The sequence below is a fragment of the Protobothrops mucrosquamatus genome, unplaced genomic scaffold (genome assembly GCF_001527695.2).
Source record: "Protobothrops mucrosquamatus isolate PMUCROS unplaced genomic scaffold, P.Mucros_1.0 scaffold2838, whole genome shotgun sequence".
NCBI classification, from domain to species: domain Eukaryota; kingdom Metazoa; phylum Chordata; class Lepidosauria; order Squamata; family Viperidae; genus Protobothrops; species Protobothrops mucrosquamatus.
In genome coordinates, this window is record NW_015388870.1 from 122734 (window position 1) to 134184 (window position 11451).

Consider the following 11451-nt stretch of genomic DNA (forward strand, 5'->3'; position numbering starts at 1 on the left):
ATCATCTATCTATCTATCTTGCCTTACCTTAGTAGGGCCACACCTGGAATATTGCATCCAGTTTTGGTCACTACCTTACAAAAAAAGATGTTGAGACTTTGGGAAAAAGTGCAGAGAAGAGCAACTAAGATGATTAAAGGCCTGGAGACTAAAACATACGAAGAACGGTTGCAAGATTTGGGTTTGGCTAGTCTGGAGAAAAAAAGAACTCTGTGTGTGTGTGTGACATGATAGCAATGTTCCAGTATTTGAGGGGTTGCCACAAAGAAGGGGGTGGTTGTCAACTTATTTTCCAAAGCTCCAGAGGGCAGGATAAGAAAGAATGGATGGAAAATAATCAAGGAGAGAAGCAACCTGGAATTAAGGAGAATTTTCCTAACAGCGAGGACAGTTAACCAGTGGAACAGCTTACCACCAGAAGTTCTGGTTGCTCCATCACTGGAGGTTTTTAAGAAGAGACTGGACAGCCATTTGTCTGAAATGGTTTAGGGTCTCCTGCTTGAGCAGGGGGCTGGACTAGAAGACCTCCAAGGCCCCTTCCAGCTTTATTCTGATTCTGGTTCTGACATTTCTCTCCTTCCCTTTGGGCGATTCAGGTTCTGGACCCAGAAAAGCAAGCCGATATGCTGGATTCGCTCAGGATTTACCTCCTCCAGTTCGCCACCTTGCTGGTCGAACACGCCCCGCACCACATTCACGACAACAACAAGAACCGGAACAGCAAACTCCGCCGCCTGATGACCTTCGCTTGGCCCTGCTTGCTCTCCAAAGCCTGCGTGGACCCGGCCTGCAAATACAGCGGGCACCTGCTCCTCGCTCACATCATTGCCAAGTTCGCCATTCACAAAAAGATTGTCTTACAGGTACATGTGGGGCGAGTGGGAGGTACACGCCGGTCTTTGGAAGCAGCCTGTCATGTGTCTGATTAACGAAACACTTAAAAGGACTTTCAGGCATATTTTCTCCTAAAAGCATTTATTAAGGTTACAGAGACGTCAGTACGGCATGGTGGAAATGCTTAGGTCTGGCTTCTCTTCCGTTAGGCCAGTGGTTTTCAACCTGTGGGTCGGGACCCCATTTGGGGTCGATCAACCATTTCATGGGGGTCGCCAAGCAAGGCTGTCTGCCATTTTTTTTGTCCGCCATTTTTTCCCCCTTTTCCGGCGGGTGCCTTACCTCCCTTGGGCTGGGCCAGCTGGTGGTCAGCCTGCTCTGTCTCTGCCGCTTGCCAGCTACGCCTCGGCCGGCGCCGGGGGCGGAACCACGCATGCGCGGCGCTCCCGGGCAGGGAAAGTCCTCGACTTACGACCGGTTGGGTAGTCCTCGACTTATGACCGGTTTAGTCCTCGACTTACGACCGGTTGGGGTCGCGGCATTAAAAAGGTTGAGAACCACTGCGTTAGGCATATACATTTTAAGCATTTCCCCCCCCCTTTTGGGGTCATGGTTCACATCTTCCAATCAACTTGGAAGATGTGATTTACTTCCGGTTTCTTTTCCCCCCCGGCTATCCTTATTCTCCTCCCTTTTCCCTGTTGCCTGGTTTAACTATAAAAATGCCAGACAGTTCTGCATATTGTCAAAGCAAGAATATACAGTATTTGCAGCACTGACACAGCCCTTGTGCTAATTCTGGGTTTATCCAATCCCTCTTTTTGCTTTGTTTCCCTTTCCGTAAACGAGGACGGTTTTAAAGAAGAGAATGGACAACCATTTGTTCCAAAGGATGCAGGGTTTTCTGCTTGAGCAGGGGGTTGGACTAGAGCAGGGCTTTTCAACCTTTTCACCCATTGTACCACTTTTAGGATATGGCAATATCTGAGTACCACCGGTCGCCTAGCAAGGTGTCAAAAACTTGATGACCAAAAAAAGGAAAAAAGGGATAAAGTACAGGTAGTCCTCGACTTACAACGGTTCACTTAGTGACTGTTGAAGTTACAATGGCACTGAAAAAGTGCCCCCCAAGCCACAACTGAGCAAGCCGCCTGCCTGCCCGCCCGGCGGCGCTCTTCCTTCTGTCTGAGGTTTTCATTGTGAGCATTTCTGTTGAGGATTGGCAGCAGGGGTGGAGTGGGGTGTGTTTGGTTTTTATCCCCCCCGTCTGCTGGGTGGTTGCAGCAGGTTTTGGTCACTTCACATGACCCTGGGACACTGTGACCGTCATAAATATGAATCAGTTGCCAAGCATCTGAATGTAAATCACAAGATCTTGGAGAGGCTGCAACATTCCAGCTGATCGGCGCTTCTTCTGGGCTCAGCAGAAGTGCCAGGATCAGCGCCGAGCTCCAGCTGGAGTCTGGCGCTGATCCTGGCACTTCCATTGAGCCCTGACAGTCCCAAAGAAGCGCTGATGCTGGCGCTTCTGCTGAGCCCTGACAGCCCTGCAGCTCCAGCCATCTCTCACTCAGGCTTGTGCGGTGCTGCCACCGGTTCAGCTCATTCCCCTCCCCCGGTACCACTTTTCTAGGATGGTCACGTACCACCTGCCAGGTGCCAATGTACCACAGGTGGTACCCGTACCACTGGTTGAAAAGCCCTGGACTAGAAGACCTCCGAGGTCTCTTCCCACCCCGTCATTCTGTTTTAATGTAAAAGCTACATATTTGGGATCCCCACCCCTTGCAATCACGTCCCCCTTGCCTTCTGTCCAGGTGTTCCACAGTCTCTTGAAGGCCCACGCCATGGAGGCTCGGATCATTGTCAGACAAGCCATGGCTATCTTGACCCCTGCGGTACCCGCTCGCATGGAGGATGGCCACCAGATGTTGACTCACTGGACCAGGAAGATCATCGTGGAAGAAGGCCACACCGTGCCTCAGCTGGTCCATATCCTGCACTTAATCGTTCAGCACTTCAAGGTAGGAACTCAGTGATGGCAAAACAGGAACCGCTAACGCCGCTCGAAGTGCCTGGATCGTGTTGTGCATTAAAAACTAAAACTGGTAAAGAACTGAATGACCGCATGGAAACCTCTCCCTTTCCCCTCAGCATGGCTGGCTCAGGAATTCTGGGAGTTGAAGTCCACGAGTCACAAAAGAGCCAAGTTTGCCTACCCGTGGCCTAAGTCCTCCTGTTCTAAGCCTCCTAGACCAGGGGTAGGCCACCTTGGCTCTTTTATGACTCGTGGACTTCAACTCCCAGAATTCCTGAGCCAGCATGGCTCAGCTTGGAAACCTCTCCCTTTCCCCTCAGCATGGCTGGCTCAGGAATTCTGGGAGTCGAAGTCCACGAGTCATAAAAGAGCCAAGGTTGCCTATCCCTGGTCTATACATATGTTGTATATAGTATGTTTAAATGAGTGTTATGTATGTATACACTTGGAGAGCAAGCAACTCAATTTCATTTTTAACGTGTGCCGTTGTGCCCAACAGGGAAAAATGACAATAAAGGATATCTAATCTAATGCAATCTAATCTAATCTAATCTAATCTAATCTAATCATTTTAAAACGGATTTCGTTAGCTCTTTTATCAAGCCGAGGGCCAGGAAGATGAGTTTGGAGCGGTTTTGGGCCACGTTTTTCACGGAAACTCTTGCACGCCACCCCTCTGCAGGTTTACTACCCGGTGAGACACCACTTAGTGCAGCACATGGTGAGTGCCATGCAGAGGTTGGGCTTCACCCCCAGCGTGACCATCGAGCAGAGGAAGCTGGCTGTGGACCTGGCCGAAGTGATCATCAAGTGGGAACTGCAGCGCATCAAAGATCAGCAGGTAAATCCACCTGCCGAGGATTGGGGAAGGAATTAACCGGAGCGATTTCCGATTCCTGAGCTCTCCTTTGTCCCTTTCTCTCCCCCTCCCCCAAAGCCGGATTCAGACATGGACCCGGGTGCCAGTGGCGAGGGCATGAGTACCGCTTCATCTGGGGTGAAAAGAGGACTGTCGGTGGATTCCGGCCAGGAAGTGAAGCGGTTCCGAACGGCGACCGGGGCCATCAGTGCAGTAAGGATTTGGGGCTTTGTGGCCTCCCATCCCTCACAGCTTCTGTTCCCTTGACGTTTGTGCTACTCTCCCTTTCCCAAGAAGCCTAGAGCAGTTTGATCTCTTTGATTTATTTTTAATCCCACACGGAGTTATTTTGATCAATAACTCTAGGGGGCAAACGTAGGTAATGCCCCTTCCTTCTGCTATTTTTTCCCACAGCAACCCTGTTGAGGTGGGCTGGGCGGAGGGAGAAAGAGGGACTCAATGCCCCCCAATTACCCATCCAGCTTTCATGCCTAAGGCGGGACTAGAACTCACCGTCTCCTAGTGATCGGGCCAAAGTCACCCAGCTGGCTTTCATGCCTAAGGCAGGACTAAAACTCACTGCCTCTGGGGATTGGCCCCAAGTCACCCAGCTGGCTTTCATGGCTAAAGCGGGACTAGAACTCACCGTCTCCTGGTGATTGACTCACAGTCACCCAACTGGTTTTCATGCCTAAGATGAGACTAGAACTCACCATCTCCTGGTGATTGACCTAAAGTCACCCAGCCAGCTTTCATGCTTAAGGTGAGACTAGAATTCACCATCTCCTGGTGATTGACTCAAAGTCATCCAACTGATTTTCATGCTTAAGGTGAGACTAGAAGTCACCATCTCCTGGTGATTGGCCCAAAGTCACCCAACTGGCTTTCATGCCTATGGCGAGACTAGAACTCACCGTCTCCTGGTTTCTTTCCTGGTTCCTTCACCAGCAGACCAAAGTGTTGACGAAACGCTAAAAACAAAAATTGTTAGCTGTAAACTCAGTAATCCTCAAAATAAGGACCCAAGCAATGCAGAGAAACTGAAGAACACAAGTGTGCCTCTAGGCATATTCAGAGCCCCGTGAATTGTGTGTCTATTCTGTTGGTCTATGGCTGTGCAGTTTCCCTGTGCTCATAGGCTGTTGTAACACCTGGCTAACCCTTTCCATGTCCTCCGCGTTCTCAGGTGTTCGGAAGGAGCCAGTCGCTGTCTGGAGCCGACGCTCTTTTCTCCAAGTCTATTGATAAGCAACATACCGACACGGTGATCAATTTCCTGATTAGAATTGCCTGCCAGGTACAGTTCTCTTGTGAAGTGGATGCGGTCTGGCTTGATCAGTGTCAGAGCGTCGGTTTCTTTGTTCCCTTGAAGGGAGACCTGAAAGATTTCCTTGATCCCAAGGCAGAGAAAGAGAAACGAGGATCCACTAGCATTGCCCCCATCTCTCTGGATTTGCTCATTGCAGCTTAACTCCAGATTCACGGCAACATTTTTAGGGCTGAGGCAATATCCAAGGAGCTCTGGTTAATAAAAAAAAGGGGGTGGCTTTACCTGTACAAAGCACCTAAGGGGCAGGACAAGAAGTAACGGATGGAAGTCGGTCAAGGAGAGACCCAAGCTAGGAGAAATTTCCTGACAGCGAGGACAATTAATGCGTGGGAACGCTTTGCCTCCAGAAGTTGTGGATGCTCCATGACTGGAGGTTTCCAAAAGACAAACATTGGTCTGGAACGGTAGAGGCTCTCCTGCTTGAGCAGAAGGTTGGACTAGAAGACCTCAAAGGTCCCTTCCGACCCTACCATTCCATGCTCTACCTTAGCCCAAGAGATAACCATTTCCAGGACAGTTGTTTCCCCCACCTCTGCTGTTTGTTGACATTTTAGATTCAGGGTGTGGGGGTGGAGGCCTCCAAAACCTCATTTCTACATCCAGGAGAAGTCCCCTGGAAGGGTTGAACGCCATTCCCCTTAATCAGGCATCTTCCAGGTCTCTCTTTGGGAGACCTAAAATGGGATTCCTGCGAACGTGGGAGGGAGGGAGGGAGGGAGGATGGCCTTAAAACATTAATGAGGTCTAAAAGATGATGATGACAAATATTTGCCACCGGGTAATTATTCTTGCTTAATTGCTAGGTAAATGACAACTCAAACACCGCCGGCTCTCCAGGAGAAGTGCTCTCCCGGCGCTGCGTTAACCTTCTGAAGACGGCTTCCCGACCGGACATGTGGCCAAAGTCGGAGCTGAAACTGCAGTGGTTTGATAAGCTTCTAATGACCGTGGTAAGCCCGTGCCGTGGCTTCGTCCGCGTAATTAAGTGCCTCATAAACCACCTTGCCTTGCGGTTACGAGTTGCCGCGCGGCGTCCGTGGGGAGTGGGTTTGTTCTAAAAAAACGACGGGAGAAAAACCAAATAGGGTGCGGTGGATGGAAGCGGAGATCTTGAAATGTCATGTTAGCTTCTTTAATTGCCAATTTTAATTGGATGTCATGACTTGGAAAATGTTCCGCTTAATGGGATTGATTTATCGTCTCAAATAATTAACGCTCGTCCTCCTCCTTGGACGCGGGATGAAAACGCCAGCGGCTGCGGATGGGAAGCAAACAGCGAGGCCTGGAGATGGAATATTGATGAGACGTTAAATTGCTTGTCCTTTTTTTTTGCCCCTCCCCACCAATGCAACTCTTGAAAAAGGGTCAAGTTTGCAGAGAATTGACCCTAAGGTCAGCCTTTAGATGTTTTGATGGTAGCTTCAGTCTCCCTCTCAGAGTAGTTGATGAGTGCCACCATGTTCCCTGCAGATGTTCCAGATTTCTGTCGCTAGCTCAGTCCCAAAGGTGCTTTTCCAAAAGGCAACTGGACTTCCTTGTTTTTTTCCTCTCTTTCTCTCTCTCTGTCTTCCCCTCACTTTCTCTTCCCCTCCTCTCTTTTTCTCTTTTAAAGATGAGCTTTTATTACAGTTACACTCTTATACGTAAATTTGAGTTTGGAATTTTGGGGTATTTTATGGTCTAACTACAATTCTTCCTTCCTTCCTTCCTTCCTTCCTTCCTTCCTTCCTTCCTTCCTTCCTTCCTTCCTTCCTTCCTTCCTTCCTTCCTTCCTTCCTTCCTTCCCTCCCTCCCTCCCTCCCTCCCTCCCCTTTCCTTTCCTTCCTTTCCTTCCTTCCTTCCTTCCTTTCTCCCTTTCTCCCTTTCTCCCTCCCTCTCTCCCTCTTTTAAAGATGGGCTTTTATTATAACCACACTCTGATTTTTTAATAACGTGAACTTGAGATGTTTTCTGTATATGCTTTGGAAGAAACTTAAGATCAAAAGGAATCTTTCAACCCCTGCTGTGCCCATGGTTTGCCTTTCTCATCAACGAAGTGCCATTACGTAGACTAGAAAAATGATTTTTGGCTGCTCTCTCTCCTGCTCTGAATAATTGAATGTAGGTCTTTTATTTTGGAAATTGTCAGATCTTTTTTCTTCTGCATCCAAGGACACATGCCGAAAGCGAAAAAGAGAGGCTCCTTCATTCTTGGGACATCTTGTTGGCATTAGGAAGCTGGGGGGAGTGAGGATCTTTGACCCTCTGTAGGTTATGACTTTCGGTAGTTCAACTGTAGGGTCTTCTAGCTGTGGCTGATGGGAGTTGGAGGGTCAGATTTCCGTTTATGTCTCAGGCTTGACCGTCTCCGGGGCTGGATCTGAGGAACGATTCACACGTGTTTTGAGACTAGCAACATGTTGGATTGATGGTGTTGACAGAGGACAGGATGTAAACGTTCCCCAAACGCCTCTTTAGATGTACGTGCCCATGAATTTTTTTCTTGGTCGTGTCTTCAAATCTTCTTTGTCTCGCCAACGTCTCGTTCCAGGAACAGCCCAACCAAGCCAACTTTGCCAATATCTGCACCGGGTTGGAAGTTCTCAGCTTTCTGCTCACCGTACTCCAGTCTTCGGTGATCTTGAGTAGCTTCAAGCCGCTTCAGCGAGGAATCGCTTCCTGCATGACGTGCGGGAACACCAAAGTTCTGCGAGCCGTCCACACGCTCCTTTCCCGCTTGATGAACAACTTCCCCACGGAGCCGAGTACGTAGTGACCACAGGGAAGGGAGATGGCCTCGGGGGTCCTGGAAAACAGGAGACCCAAAACGAAAGGCAGAAAGAACCTCTCTCTTAACGTTGCCCTTGTTTTTGTGGACTCCTTTTTTATTTTTTAAAAAGTCGCCCTGGCCTCCCCAGTTGAAATAAAAAGTGGAAAGAGGTAAGCACTAGAAAAGACATCATTATCCGGTCGCATAAAAACTTAATAACCTGTGGCGGTTATTACTCTGGCTCAAGAAATGCATGTCATAAATTTAATGTCTTTTGCAATTACCGGGTGGTTTTTTTTCTCTCCTTCCCGGCTTTGAAAGTGCCGTTTTCTCAGTTGTTGAACATGGCTGTATTAGTAAGACAAGGAAGGGAAATTAGGTGGAAAGGGAGACTTTTGATAAGAGGGAACGAACGGACAGAAGCGAAGGCTCTCTTCGGCCAGTTCTTGCGTGGGGAGAGGCCTCCTCTGTCTGCTCAATAGAGAGATGGATGAGAGCAGCAGCGTGATGGCAACTGAGTTGAATATTAGGAATATGCTTCTATTTGGATCCAAACCAGCAAAGATTCTGCAGCTGTTTGCAGCTCTTGAAATAACCCTTGTCTTTTACCTGGGCTTGTACAATAGTTGCATGGATACAGGCAGCGGAAGAACCGTTCCAAATCGTCTTGATTTTTTTAGGTCCAAAGAGTTGCTCGTTCCAGCTTAGTTGTTGATTGTGGAGATCCCACCTCAGGGCTGAAAAAAACTGACATGTAACCCGGTCCTCCCCGTTAGGACCGTCGTAGCTTCCCCACGGTCACGTGGACAGGATGTGGATGCTTGGCAACCCACCGCAAGAGCCAGTTTGGCCAAGTGGTTAAGGAACCAGGCTAGAAAGTGGGAGATGATGAGTTCAAATCCCGCCTTAGGTATGAAAAGCTTGGGTGGGTGACTTTGGCCCAGCCAGCAGTAGGTCATAGGTTCTAGTCCCCTTAGGCATGCAAGCTGTTGTAAGCCACCCAGAATAAGTCAAAGAGGGTCAGACAGACAGCATATAAATTTAATAAATAAATGGAAGCTAAAGGGAACCAGTCTGGTTAAGGTGCCAGACTAGAAAGCAGGAGACGGTGAGTTCTAGTCCCGCCTTAGCCATGCAAGCCTTCTGGGTGACTTTGGGCCAGTCACCGGGAGACGGTGAGTTCTAGTCCCACCTTAGCCATGCAAGCCTTCTGGGCGACTTTGGGCCAATCACCGGGAGACGGTGAGTTCTAGTCCCGCCTTAGCCATGCAAGCCTTCTGGGCGTCTTTGGGCCAATCACCGGGAGACGGTGAGTTCTAGTCCCGCCTTAGCCAAGCAAGCCTTCTGGGTGACTTTGGGCCAATCACCGGGAGACGGTGAGTTCTAGTCCCGCCTTAGCCATGCAAGCCTTCTGGGCGACTTTGGGCCAATCACCGGGAGNCAGCCCAACCCACCTCACAGGGTGATGGTTGTGGGGGAAACAGGTGGAGGAAGACGTGTCAGGTATGTTCTTTGCCTTGAATTATATGTAAAAACAATCAAGGCGGGTATAAACAAATAACGAAGAAAGGAAATAACCCATCCCACCGGCTAACAGCCAGAGAACCCCGTTCAGCACGTGAATCTCTTCCGGTTTGTCTGCTCTTGCGTAGGTACTTCAAGCGTGGCCTCCAAATACGAAGAGCTGGAGTGTCTTTATGCTGCTGTTGGGAAGGTTATTTATGAAGGACTGACCAACTATGAAAAAGCAGCCAGCGCGAACCCTTCTCAGCTTTTCGGTAAGCCGTTGGATCGATCGCATCGTTACGATGGAGCACGTAATCGGGAAAACAAAGAAAAAACAAACAAAAAACGGCCCGCTTTCATTGGCACGAATATTTTGAGAACTACGAAGAAGAAAAACTATTCTATAGGTTTTGATTTTTTTTGGCTGACCATTCATAATAGACGTAGGACAACGTCGTTATTGCTCCCTTAAAACTGAGGAAGTGAGTTCGCCAAAAGCACGATAGATTTGTTAAGTTGATGGTTAGCTTTGGGAGAATTGGTGTGTGTGTGTGTGTGTGATGGTGGAAAAAAAGCAAAGCTAACCCTACCTCCCCCCCCCCTTTACTCCAGAGTTAATACACAACCTTTTTGAAGACGTAGTTTCTTAGGTCCTCTTGTGAAAGTAACTACAGGACAACATCGTTATTGCTCCCTTAAAACTGAGGAAGTGAGTTTGCCAAAAGCACGATAGATTTGTTAAGTTGATGGTTAGCTTTGGGAGAATTGGGGTGTGTGTTTGTGTGATGGTGGAAAAAAGCAAAGCTAACCCTACCTCCCCCCCCTTACTCCAGAGTTAATACACAACTTTTTTTGAAGACGTAGTTTCTTAGGTCTTCTTGTGAGAGTAACTACAGGTCGTCCTCAAGTTACAAGCGTTTTAGTGACCGTTCAAAGTTACTACGGCACTGAAAAAAAAGGGACTTTGGGCAGTTGAAGCCCACAGGTCTGAAAATCGCCAAGGTTGGGCACCTCTGATCTTAAAATCTTTCTGTTCTCTTTTTCAAAATAGCCTTAGATCAGGCCGGTTCAAAAGAGATGGGTCCCCCCCCCTCCGTTCTTATTCTTCCAATATTCCAATATTCTTTCTTTGTATCTTTCAGGTACTTTAATGATCCTGAAGTCTGCCTGCAGCAACAATCCCAGCTATATCGACAGGTTGATTTCAGTCTTCATGAGATCCCTCCAGAAGATGGTGAGAGAGCATTTGAACCAGCAGGCTCAAGCAGGAACAGTGGAAGCCAACACAGGTAGATCGCCAGGTCGAAACTGCCGACTTGCCCTGTTGAACTTTCACGCCGGAGCAATTTGGATCCTGAGGATGTGGGGTGTGGCTGGTTTTTGTGCAAAGGTTTGGTTCTCCTAGCTAGCATGTCCTCTCCTGAGAAAACGTATTCGGGAGAACTATTCACGCAAAGAACATCGTGCAGACCCAGAAACGTCCCCTCTTACGGCTAATGTGATTGTATTTGTTGCCTCTGTTGAGTTGCGGTCCTGGTGGCGTGGGGTGTTGTGTTACGTTGCAGATTTCTAATGCTCTTAAGCCAGTGATGGCGAACCTTTTAGAGACCGAGTGCCCCAAAACTGGCCCCGCCCCTGCTCCACCCCCTGCCCCACCCCCATCCCGCCTGCCTGGAGGGCCACTCACCCCCTCCAGGGCCTGCCGCAGATCACCCAGGCAGCCCAGCAGCACCATGGTGGCCATGCCCTCTACCCGCACCCCACAGCATCAACTGTGCGGGATGGGGCATGAGGACAGAGTCTTGTCTACACTGCCTGGCTGCCATGTCCTTGGCTGCGCTGCACCGCGTGGGCCACACTCGGGTGACTCTCCTCCAGGGGGATTGCTGGTGAGGAGGGAGTCACGGGGGGAGGCAAGGCTGGGGCAACGGCACATGTATTTGCAAGACCGCCTCCTACCAAACACCTCCCTTCGACCAGTCCGCTCCCACAGAGAGGGCCTCCTTAGAGTGCCGTCGGCCAGACAATGCCGGCTGGCGACCCCCAGGGGGAGAGCCTTCTCTGTGGCAGCTCCTGCCCTCTGGAATGACCTACCCCCCGACCTACGTACAGTTGCGGACCTGCGCCTTTTTCGC

General features: G+C 49.4%; 1 protein-coding gene across 1 annotated transcript in view; it reads left to right on the top strand.

The window, feature by feature from the left end:
- TRRAP (transformation/transcription domain associated protein) overlaps positions 1-11451 on the top strand; it is a gene marked incomplete at its 3' end in the record, with an annotated part of 67346 nt that overhangs the window by 34911 nt on the left and 20984 nt on the right. The window contains exons 36-44 of the mRNA XM_015825857.1: positions 597-863; positions 2652-2858; positions 3555-3713; positions 3810-3944; positions 4918-5028; positions 5865-6011; positions 7592-7805; positions 9463-9588; positions 10459-10605. Coding sequence (XP_015681343.1) covers positions 597-863; positions 2652-2858; positions 3555-3713; positions 3810-3944; positions 4918-5028; positions 5865-6011; positions 7592-7805; positions 9463-9588; positions 10459-10605 — 1513 coding nt within the window. The remainder of the gene's footprint in view (positions 1-596; positions 864-2651; positions 2859-3554; positions 3714-3809; positions 3945-4917; positions 5029-5864; positions 6012-7591; positions 7806-9462; positions 9589-10458; positions 10606-11451) is intronic.